This window comes from Haliotis rufescens, unplaced genomic scaffold (genome assembly GCF_023055435.1).
Source record: "Haliotis rufescens isolate VD_foot unplaced genomic scaffold, xgHalRufe1.0.p SCAF_16, whole genome shotgun sequence".
NCBI classification, from domain to species: domain Eukaryota; kingdom Metazoa; phylum Mollusca; class Gastropoda; order Lepetellida; family Haliotidae; genus Haliotis; species Haliotis rufescens.
The window spans coordinates 27,980,123-27,992,898 of NW_025963846.1; the positions used below are offsets into that span (position 1 = coordinate 27,980,123).

A 12,776-nucleotide genomic window follows, 5' to 3' on the forward strand; every position below is an offset into this window, starting at 1 on the left:
TGCAGTTGCTTGAGATATGTACAAAATGAATTTTTTTTTGCCTTTATATTTTAATACTTATTTATACGGAACCAAGTATGCATACCCTTCCCACGACGTATATATGAATGAGAAGCCGAGATCGGCACGTCGAAGTACTGCGACCTATGTATATAGGAGCAAACAATGCCTCTGGATAATCTGTGTAACCTTGACTTCATATCGCGACTGAACAGGTTTACCGTTATATACAAATACATTCTTGTCTAGGACATACATGTATGTAGGTAGGAAAAAATAGTTTACATGCTTCAGTGTATTCTGAAACATCGGTGTGTATGGTGTTAAGCCATTTTTATCAATATTCCAGCAATATCACGGTAGGGGACATCAGAAATTGGCTTAACACATTGTACCCATGTGGGCAATCGAACCCGGGTCTTCGGCGTGACGACCTTTAACTACTATGCTACCCCGCCGCCCCAATCAAATCAGAACGGGATTTGCTACCAATATGGTGACGATACATACGACCTGCCCAAATGAATTCAAATGAAAAAACACACTAAAGGAAATCCTCCAGTCTCTAACGATCGTATGATTGCAATGATGACGTCGACCGAAACGGGAGAGCATTTTCTGTATCGGTATGAATCGGAGCCTTGAGTTCACATTCAAACGTGTGGCGAAAGAAATTATGTTCCTGATAAATGTGATAAACATTGAGATAATTATTTCCATGATTTGACGTTTTCAGAAAATAGTAGCATATATGATCTATATTTACTGTCACATAAGTTGCCCTATTTGTTATTGAGTGCGCGGCTCCAATTGTAAACGGTAACACCAGATAAAACATTCTGTGTGGTATTTCTGCAAAACAGAATTCTGTCTCTGTGGTTTATATTCATGCAGTCCCACGCGTGGACATGTATACCATGTTATTTGGGTATAAGGTCAAGGCCAAAGTCAATATAATGTATACCGTCATGTTGGCAATTCTCCATCAGCCTCTTTCCTCCACCAGACACCCTAACTAAACCATTCACGTTTAGATATCTGGGGCTGTGGGTTTGCATATATAACGGTGGAATCTTTGTCTCGTGTAGACCTGGAATCGATTCCGAACACGGCCATCGTCAGTGAACCCAACCTTTGTTTCCCTGCCGTGTTTGGGCTTGAATATTGTTACAAACTGCATTAAATCCAACTACCTCACTCACTCATGCCTGATTAACAGGTGAGTTATGGTACTTAATTCAATTCCATAATGCATCACACAAGACCATGTTTTGTGATTGGTATGACTTCTGTGAGTGGGCGGAAAGTACAGGAAGCCGTTGGAAAATATTCTTCGGGAAAAGATTAACTTTGCTTCATATAAAGTGGTGTAAATGTTAGGTTGCTGAAACAACATACATTTGGTCATTCGTCTGATCAATGATTCATCATAATGCCAGCTCAGATGGGCCAATCTTTGGTAGACATTTGGAACTACGTCGCCCAGGTTGCGTTTGATCATGTGGTATCTTCAAGCGCCTTCATCAACTCAAATGGTGGCTACACCCGATATTGACATTGTTAATTGAGCTGTTACACAACTCCTCTTTTAGGGCGTGTCCTTTTGTCACCTGTTACAAGTTGCTATTGCCGGGTGGTTCTGTTCCTGTCGTCGGCGTCGTTCAATCTCATCCAAGACATTTTCTATGGGGGAACGGTCGCGAAAAAACAGCCGTTCATTTCAGTACTACATTGTTATGCTGCCTCAAACAGTCTTTTAATCATGGCAGGGGGCATTATCTTGCCGCAATGATAAATTAAGTTCTCCCACGAGTGTGATGCCATCCCATACCATTACACTTCAACCCCCACACAAACGACACTGAGTAATTCAAGCGTCGCTAAAACGCATGTAGACCCTTGCACCACCACCTGAGCTGTCGTCATGAAACCTGGACTCATCTGTGAACAATCTGCTGTCCGAGTCCTGTCTTCTGAATCCCAGATGCAGTCAACACCTAACGGTGACGTTGAAGCAATAGTGGGCGTATCGTTTGACATCGTGGCCGGATAGTGTTCTGCCACCAATTGGTCTCGAACTAGGAATTGGATCAGAAAATGTGGCAGTTTGGTATCGATTCCGTAGATGCACCAACCGAATATGGTTGTCATTTTGACGTGACGTCACACGTGGATGACCGGCCCATGACCCGTCATGAGTGTTGCTCTGCTGTAGATAACGTATCATAAGAGATGATATTGTGTTTCGATGAACATAAAAATATCTGGCAACTTTGTTTTGCGCCATTCCTGTTTGCTGCTAAAACTATTAGTTTCATAATTTCGAAGTATCCTAACTGTTTTTTGTCTTTTTACGATGCATGAACAGTGAATACAGTTACTTTAAAAAGAACTTGACACACCTAAAGCTGTTACTAAATTAACGACCTAATTGCGATTAAACCTGTTTACAAGGATTTGGACCCTTGAAGATCCGGGGTAGAATAGGTCTTCACCAACCCATACTTGCTGTAAAAGGTGACTATGCTTGTCGTAAGAGGCGACTAACGGGATCGGGTGGTCAGACTCACTGACTTGGTTTGATGTAGCATTGGACCCTTGAAGATCCGGGGTAGAATAGGTCTTCACCAACTCATACTTGCTGTAAAAGGTGACTATGCTTGTTGTAAAAGACGACTAACGGGATCGTGTGGTCAGGCTCGCTGACTTGGTTGATGCATGTCATCGATCCCAATTGCGCGCATCGAGGCTCATGATATCAATCACTGGATTGTCTGGTCCAGATTCGATTACTTACAGACCGCCGTCATATAGCTGGAATATTGCGGAGTGCGGCCTTAAACAACAAACAAACAAACAGAAATATAGCATGGAGCATCAGTAGAATTGACGCGGACAAATGGGATAAGTCTCTCCTTGTTTCTTATCGTCTCGTGTGTGAGGAAATGACAGGCCATGATCATACACATGCTCAACGCGCTGCTCTTAAATCGGATGTTAGCACGGCTCGTATTCCTATCTGGACAAGGCAGGCGATATCAGCCGTTCCTACTGTATCATAATAGCCCTTGTTCCGAATATTTACATACATGTGGACATCTTTACCAAACATGTTGTTAAGAGTTCAAGATGGGTTAGATATCCTTGTATACTTTCATTGTGATGAAACGATGTCTATGAAATAACAGTCATAGTGTATTGTGAAATCCTACAGGGATCAGTTACTTCACCTCAAGAAGGTTCCACGGTGTAATCGTAAAGATACACATGGATATCCCTGTAGACTGTCAGTGTTCTCACGGCGATACACCGCCATGACATATCGTTATGCACTCGTTGGCCTCGGTAAAGGGCCTTTTATGTGGTTGCGGTTATTGTAGACCTCTATCTGAACAGGTATTGCAGACCTCTGTTACAAGAAGTAATGCAGACCTCTGTCTCAACAGGTAATGCAGATCTCTGTCTCAACAGGTAATGCAGACCTCCATCTCAACAGGTAATGCAGACCTCTGTCTCAACAGGTAATGCAGACCACTGTCTCAATCACAACAGATAATGCAGACCTCCGTCTCAACAGGTAATGCAGACCTCTGTCACAAGAAGTAATGCAGACCTCTGTCACAACAGGTAATGCAGACCATTGTCTCAACAGGTAATGCAGACCTCTGTCTCAACAGGTAATCCAGACCTCTGTCTCAACAGGTAATGCAGACCTCTATCTCAACAGGTAATCCAGACCTCTCTCAACAGGTAATGCAGACCTCTGACTCAACAGGTAATGCAGACCACTGTCTCAACAGGTAATGCAGACCTCTGTCACAACAGGTAATGCAGACCATTGTCTCAACAGGTAATGCAGACCTCTGTCTCAACAGGTAATCCAGACCACTGTCTCAATCACAACAGATAATGCAGACCTCTGTCTCAACAGGTAATTCAGACCTCTGTCTCAACAGGTAATTCAGACCACTGTTTCAACAGGTAATGCAGACCTCTGTCTCAACAGGTATTGCAGACCTCTGTCTCAACAGGTAATGCAGACCTCTCTCAACAGGTAATGCAGACCTCTGACTCAACAGGTAATGCAGACCACTGTCTCAACAGGTAATACAGACCTCTGTCTCAACAGATAACACAAACCTCTGTCTCAACAGGTATTGCAGACCTCTATCTCAACAGGTATTGCAGACCACTATCTCAACAGGTATTGCAGACCTCTATCTCAACAGGTAATGCAGACCTCTGTCTAAACAGGTAATGCAGACCATTGTCTCAACAGGTACTACAGACCTCTGTCTCAACAGATAACACAAACCTCTATCTCAACAGGTAATGCAGACCTCTGTCTAAACAGGAAACACAAACCTCTGTCTCAACAGGTAATGCAGACCACTGTCACAACAGGTATTGCAGACCACTGTCTCAACAGGTAATGCAGGCCTCTGTCTCAACAGGTGTTGCACACCTCTGTCTCAACAGGTAATGAAGACCTCTTGTCGCTACAGATAATGCAGATTTCCGTCACACGAGAAAAAGTAGACCTCTGTCACAACAAATAAAGCAGACCTGTTTCACAAGAAGTAATACAGACCTCAAACACATCAGGTAATGTAGACCTCTGTCACAACAAATAAAGCAGACCTGTTTCAAGTAATACAGAGCACAGACTCTATAAAGAGGTACCAATGCAACCAGCGACACTAATGTATGTACAGTGTGCACTTGGTATGTCGTTTAAGATGTAGCTGCATGTTCCAACAAGAATCCTACTCAGTTTCAGTCTACACTAACCTCTGTGACTTGGAGCTAATGAGACTTTATACCAGTAAATACCAAAGAATACTAAAAACATTACCCAAAACATAAATCTTTTTTTCAAATTCTAACTGCCGGCCAAATGAAAGTATACACCGATGTTTGATAATGGCTTACAATTAAACCAGATTTATTCAAACGATATGTATGTGATACAGTAACTGAGTTGTGTTTTTACCTTGCAGTGTCCTGTGACTGTTTTCAGCATAGCATTTTTTGGTTTTGTTTGTTTGTTTTTTTGTTTAACGCCGCACTTAGCAATATTCCAGCTATATGACGGCGATCTGTAAATACTCGAGTCTGGACCAGAAAATCCAGTGACTGATATCACACAATTGGGATACGATGACATGCATCAACCAAGTCAACGAGACTGACCACCCGATCCCGTTAGTCACCTCATACGACACGCGTAGTCACCTTCACGGGTCTTTCAGCCTAGTAACGATTTTATAACGTTTGTAACTTGTCGATCAAATCCACTCATGAAGTGTATGCTTTCTTTTACCCGTCAGTTTATTGTAAATCATTAATATGTCTTTAGATGCTGTATTCTTCTTAAAAATCAAAAACGTGACAGAGATAAACAAATTTATAATCGTCTTGGGTACAATGTTGTATTATACTTTGTTAAACACGTGCACTTTCGCTGTCACTTCTTTCAGTCGACGAATCTAGAATTCTTATCTCCTCTCTCTGTTTCAGACATTTTGAACGTACATGAATCCTCAGTATGTGAATGAAGAAAATAACCAAGTACAAACACGGTAGAGCCACAAAGGTACTCAGAAACACAAGAGGTAGAGTCCGCTTCAATTTGGACCAATCAAGAATCTTGTAGATATACGGTTCTCCCTTTTCATTGGTCCCACCAAGTATGTGATAAACGACACTGAAAACTGTGTAGATGACGCCAAAGATAATTGGGTAGATCACGTGATACACACGAACTGGCATGGCGGTGATGAGGAGGTTGGACAAGACGTAGATGGAGTTCATACCGTGGAGGATGAATCGCAGCAGTGTAAGGTCCTGATCTGAAAAAGAAGATATATCAATACATGCGTATATCCTTTAGTAGATCATATTAAAAATCCCCGATTTATTTTTAGTAAACCGATGTAATAAGAAACCCATTACATATTACACATATTTTTTTGGTTAATGTTTTATAAGAAGGTAAAATGTATTCACTTTTGAAAATAAAGATCCAGTAGATGGCGCTGATGTGTAAACTCCCTTCAGTGACGACACTGTTGAGGAGCCAAGACACCTTCATGTACCAAGGTAGATATGAGGTGAAACCTGAAGATGAAAAAACATTCATATTACACAAAAATGTATGTGAGTACCAGTTTACTCCACGTCATTGAGGATGTAGCAAATGAGAGAGTTGTGGGTATTGTATACATGCTTCGCAAATTTCACAAATTTTAAACCAAGGAATGGACATATCTTTGGAGCTTTGGGTCTGGCCAGCAAACGTTTCAATACCGTGACTGTTTGGTGTATTCGATAAAGACTGTCTTTATATTTTCTTAAAGAGAGAACAATCGAGACAGCTTTTGTGAGCCCTAATTTGATCGTTGATATATCGATTAATACGTGATCAAGTTTACCCTTTATAATGTCCTGTCTGTTGATCCTGACGAACACCACGATGACTGCGTCCAGGACAGCACTGGTGGTCAGCAGGAGGTAGGTCCAGTTGGTGAGGTAGATGAACCACACAGCGCCACCTAGCGGTGATGACGTCACTTTGGTCGCATACACCATGCTACTGACCAGCCAGGAAGTATGAAACAGAGCCCAGAATATCCTCCATGACAGGTAGAGACGAGGGTGGCCCCACTGAAACAGAAGTTTTTTATTTTATTTTCCACGGGTAACGCTGCCATGAGTGAACATATTCAACGAGAATAACGTCATGGGATTGACGTGTTATTTGCCAAGGTATAGATATTCTGTTTGCCATGGGGAGACTTAATGTCATTCATATTCGAAAATTCAGCTGTTGTTCTCGGATAAGCGGCTCCGAATATCAAAACCTCAACAGCTTGAGGTTCGCGGAAACCAAACGTAAAATATTCTACAGTGTAAATGTCGTTGATGTCATTGATTCTGAAGTATCTCGTTCCCCAGTAGAGAAAGGTGAGTAGGTAGATTAGATTATCAATAACACGTATACCGTAAACTACGGTTATAACGAACACGTTTATAACGAACTGACGGATATAACGAACTTTTTCGGTCCCGACTATTTGCTGTAGTTATGCTGTATATATGCTTATAACGAACAACGGTTATAACGAACTAAAATTAGTGGTCCCTTTGAATTCGTTATAACCGTAGTTTACTGTATAACAAAATCCGACATCTGTTGCTAAAACTGAATACTGAAAACACAATGCATAAACTTAATATAAATTGAAAAAAGCTAAAGCATAAAGGAATACAAGAATACAAAGTTCATAAAGAAAACTAATGTTACTTGTATGTTCAATATGTTCAACCAGGTACATGTACACGTTCATCATCATCATCATCATCATCATCATCATCATAATAATAATGCTATTTATGTAGCGCAAAATCCACATCACTGAGGGACATGCTCAATGCACAAAGTCAGCATATGTTCATGTATGCAACAGAGAGGGGACATTGTTTTGAGTCCAGACTTAAACACAGTGGTACTAGGTGCACTTTAGAGGCTGAAGGGATGGGTGTTCCAAAGAGAGGCGCCAGCTTGAGAGAAGGATCGAGCACCGAAGGACTTAAGTCTGTATTTTGGTACAGACAGGAGAAGCTGGTCATTTGATCGGAGATTTCTGGTAGATTTGTATTGAGAAAACATTTCTTGAAGATAGGCAGGGCCAGTGTTATGAGGTGAAGTGAGGTGAAATGGGGTTTAACGTCGCGTCCAAGATTATTGCCCTTATATAGCGACGTGCATGTACGTGTATGTGTTTGTGTGGCTGCTTGTACTAGTCCGGACTGATTCCGATTTATAGTGCTAGCTCACTGAGATACCATGCCGCAGTTTAACATGAATATCCCACTCAGACACAGTATACTGATTCCGAGCCGACCAAGTCCTTGTTTTATCCCCTTAATGCCGAGCGCCAGACAGGGTAACAACAAGTACCATCTTTTAACGTCTTTTGGTATGACGCGCCCGGGGATCGAACCCCGGATCTTTCGTTCATCGGGCGGACGCTCTACCATTAGACCACGGAGGCGGTCCCAGTGTTATGAAGAGACTGGTAGACAAGAGAGAGGATTTTTTAATCTATCCTCTCGCGTATTTGCAGCCAATGTAGTGACTTCAAGATGGGGGAGCTGTGTTGTTTACATCAAGCAATATTCAAGCTACATGACGGCGTTCTGTAAATAATCGAGTCAGGGCAAGACAATCCAGTGACTGATATCATGAGCATCGATCAACGCCATTGGGATACGATGACATGCCTCAACCGACTCAGCGAGCCTGACCACCCGACAATTTTCAGCCTTCGAGAGCAAGCCGCCATGACTGAGTAAGTCGGGTTTAACAATATATTGGAACAATATTTTAGTTATGTCACGGCGTGGTAGATTGGTGGGGGGGAAAGTGCGAAGTGACACGACCGCCTCCGTGGTCTAGTGGTAGAGCGTCTGCCCGGAGAGTGAGTGAGTTGGGTTTAACGCCGCTTTTAACAGTAATCCAGTTACATCGCGGCGTGTCAGCTTAATGTGGGAGGAAAGCCCGAAGTGATGCAGGTCTCAGACGTTTACCACTTCGGTGAAACCAACGAGCACGGGTATAGTGCTGACAAACCTAGAAACATAATTGGGGCGAACCGGGATTCGAACCCACAGTCATAGGTTTCTGCACAGCGCATCGCGGCGCCTTAGACGACTGGGCCACGCGTGCCCCCGCGTGGTAGATTGGTGTGTGGGTGTGAAAGTCCGAAGTGACACAGGTCCAAGACGTTTACAGCTGGTGAAACCCACGAACGTTTTACGGTGCTGACACCCCAAGGATCATCATCATGAAGGATTCGAACCCACTCACGGCGTGTCCTGTCTTCACAGTTGTAGTTATGTTAAATGGACCACCTATGCACCCACGGATCACTTTGTACGTAGTGAACATTCTAGATAGACCAGGGTATCCTCTCGCGATACAGCTATACGAGCAGGCCTCACAACGCCTAACATTACAAATACTATGGAATAAAAGAAGGGACATTGTCGGGTTGTCACCCTGACAAAAACAAGGAAAACGTGTCAAAACTAGCCAAAGCACGACAATGCTACAATGCGACATTTATTTCGTTGTCGCATTGACGCGGTTTAAATCCTATTTTTTACTATTTATTGTTACCAAAGGATACGCGACCACTCGACATTTTTTAAGGTCAAAATATATCGCATTGTCGCATTGACGCGCATTGGTTAATTTGACACTTTTTGCTTGTTTTTGTAAGCGCGACAATGTCTCTTCTGGGATTCCATACATTCGGGGTATTCAGCCCTTCAAGGTATTTGGGCAATAGAAAAAGCCCAACAATATGAGATCTGATAATTCCAATATTTACACTGATAACTCATCTGTCAGACTACAGACACCTAGTGTTCGTGCAGAGGGAGAGTCAGTAACTCCCGTCGTTAGTGTTGGATATACAGCTGGTCTTTCAACGCACCCCTCGACTGCGTGCATGGCGACATTGTAATTGTACTTGATAGCTGAGGTATGTGGATTAATCTTACTGCGCCATCAAAACATACCCGGGGACACTTGTCCCAATGTCAATATAATTTACGAAGCACCTTTCCATATCACTAGAACACTTTTGAATATTAAAATACCTTCCTGTCTTCAATGCAAAAAACATCTTAGGTGACTGATTTACTTGAATATTTTCGCCACTTTGTAAATTTTAAAGTTTATGGAAATAATCAGTAAACATAATTCTGAATTTGGAAAATACTCGATTTTGATTGGTCAATCAAGGATAACACACTACACCCCCTCTGATTGAAACAGCCGATCTGAGGCGGATATTTTTAGAACAGTGCTTCTTTTATAGTCATTGTCGGTAGGCATTTTAAATACTTGTATGTACAATTATAGGCAACAAAAATGCAAAGTTGCGGTACTACAATATTCAAAGGATGTGTGGCAATATATTTCGTGCATAAAACACGATAAAAATCTACCAAGAAATTGTATTTCAAGTTTTGAGAACAACAGAGAGATTGCCCATTGGCGCTTTTCTGTTTACGACCATGACGTCATATCTTTTGCGTCACAATGAGCGATATATACCTCTCATCATAATTATGTTCGGTGTGGAACTAAAGCTTTAGGGGTGACCACCTCATGTTAGTTTACGAAGCTGTAGTGATATATGCTTTTATGCCTGTCATAAGTTCGAGTGAAGTATTAAATAATGCAAATAAACAGCTTGTGCATACAAAGCGCCATATTTTATTTAAAAGCTGTTGTCGGTGACTCCGCAATCTCATTAAAATCAGACCTCAGTTCTCGCTGCCGCTAAACAAAGATCTGAGGACATCCCATTACGGGTCACGTCAGAACACCTTTCATCCGACCAATCACAGCATCGCTTACCAAATTGTGAAAGTGACAGTCGGAATGTGATGTCTAATCATGCAACCTCGAAAACTTCAACTCCGAACGATAGTTACGGGTTTAACGACTGAATCCATACAATCTAGACCATATATTAGCCATTCCAGAATGTTCTTTTGTCCAGGTTTCAAATTTGTAATCGAGAATTTGTCAAAATATGTTTCGAAGGGTAGTCGCCAATTTGAAATTAGTGCCGTAAAACACGAGAAAGCTGCCTTCTGATTGGTCATTCCATTGGTCGGTCAAAGTTCGCGCAAGGTCGGTCTGACGTGACCCGTAATGGAATGTCCTCAGATCTTTGTTTAGCGGTAGCGAGAACTAAGGTCTGATTTTAATGAGATTGGTGACTCCGTAAATTCTGATCGACAGCCCACTCAAAACACTGGACTCAACCCATGTCCCTTCACTCCATATATATTTTCTAACACCAAGGAGTGAGCGTTTTATGTAGTCATCGTAGAATGTAGATAAATATACTGTGTTTTCAATGAAGAGCTAGGTTACCTGTAGATTTCACAGCGCTAAATTTAACATTTTAAACCTCGCGCTGCCCGTTCGAGTCTAAATACAATTTTGCGCGGTTAAATCTAGCTAGCTCTACATTGAAAACACGGTACGTTTATCTCCTAAATAAATCCTAGTCCTTATCTTACCTGAGATGTGACAAATCTTTGCGCTTCACTGTGGTTTAATCCAAAGTTGGAAATACGGAATTCGTTTTTAATGCCCATGATCAACGCTGATGTAGGTCGTTAAAAACTGACATCTATTGACGAGGAAGATGAGACTAATTTAAAAGTCACACATTAAAGCTGTCCTCTGGGCGATATATTGTGCCGAGGTGTTTTGTGACCCTGATATTCCTAACCACAAATGACGAGATACGTCCTCCGAGATCCGAGTCATGACAAGAAACACTCGACAGTCTCTACCCACTGACTGAGAACACACGGCTCTTCCCAACTGTGTGTTGTGGCCTGGCGCCTGACTTCATTCATGAGCAGCCGATGCTATATAAACGCAGTTTCCATATAACTGACGCGGGGGTGCTGGCAGCCTCTGATTTACCCCCGGGCTCGCGTGCAGGCAGAGGGCGCTGAACGGATGCTTGCAGTGTGGAGCGGACTGGACTCTCTCTCAGGCTGCAGCAGCTTGAATGTGTGGAAACAAATGATGATGTAACATGCTGGTGGGGATGGGAGAGAGCGAGGCGGAGTTTGTGGGTATGGGAGAGAGCGAGGCGGGTTTGTGGGTATGGGAGAGAGAGGCGGGTTTGTGGGTATGGGAGAGAGAGGCGGGTTTGTGGGTATGGGAGAGAGCGAGGCGGGTTTGTGGGTATGGGAGAGAGAGGCGGGTTTGTGGGTATGGGAGAGAGAGGCGGGTTTGTGGGTATGGGAGAGAGCGAGGCGGGTTTGTGGGTATGGGAGAGAGAGTGAGGCGGGTTTGTGGGTATGGGAGACAGAGAGAGGCGGGTTTGTGGGTATGGGAGAGAGAGCAAGGCGGGTTTGTTGGTATGGGAGAGAGAGAGCAAGGCGGGTCTGTGGGTATGGGAGAGAGAGAGAGGCGGGTTTGTGGGTATGGGAGAGAGAGAGGCGGGTTTGTGGGTATGGGAGAGAGAGTGAGGCGGGTTTGTGGGTAAGGGAGAGAGAGAGAGGCGGATTTGTGGGTATGGGAGAGAGAGAGAGGCGGGTTTGTGGGTATGGGAGAGAGAGAGAGGCGGGTTTGTTGGTGGTGGAGAGAGAGAGAGGCGGGTTTGTGGGTATGGGAGAGAGAGAGAGGCGGGTTTGTGGGTATGGGAGAGAGAGCAGGGCGGGTTTGTGGGTATGGGAGAGAGAGAGAGGCGGGTGTGTGGGTATGGGAGAGAGCGAGGCGGGTGTGTGGGTATGGGAGAGAGAGAGAGGCGGGTGTGTCGGTATGGGAGAGAGAGAGAGGCGGGTTTGTGGGTATGGGAGAGAGAGAGAGGCGGGTTTGTTGGTATGGGAGAGAGCGAGGCGGGTCTGTGGGTATGGGAGAGAGAGCAAGGCGGGTTTGTGGGTATGGGAGAGAGAGAGGCGGGTGTGTGGGTATGGGAGAGAGAGAGGCGGGTCTGTGGGTATGGGAGAGAGAGAGAGGCGGGTGTGTGGGTATGGGAGAGAGAGAGGCGGGTTTGTGGGTATGGGAGAGAGAGAGAGGCGGGTTTGTGGGTATGGGAGAGAGAGAGAGGCGGGTTTGTGGGTATGGGAGACAGAGAGAGGCGGGTTTGTGGGTATGGGAGAGAGCGAGGCGGGTTTGTGGGTATGGGAGAGAGAGAGAGGCGGGTTTGTGGGTATGGGAGACAGAG

At 43.8% G+C, this 12,776-nt stretch overlaps 1 protein-coding gene across 1 annotated transcript; it reads right to left on the minus strand.

The window, feature by feature from the left end:
• Positions 1-5,392: 5,392 nt before the first annotated feature.
• LOC124113925 (protein rolling stone-like) lies at positions 5,393-11,695 on the minus strand. Its single transcript, XM_046474419.2, has 4 exons — positions 11,110-11,695; positions 6,435-6,666; positions 6,010-6,120; positions 5,393-5,852 (listed from the first exon to the last, which is right to left on the minus strand). Exons 1-4 carry the CDS (start codon positions 11,185-11,187, stop codon positions 5,446-5,448), a joined length of 828 nt encoding a protein of 275 aa, XP_046330375.2. The 5' UTR covers positions 11,188-11,695; the 3' UTR covers positions 5,393-5,445.
• Positions 11,696-12,776: the final 1,081 nt, after the last annotated feature.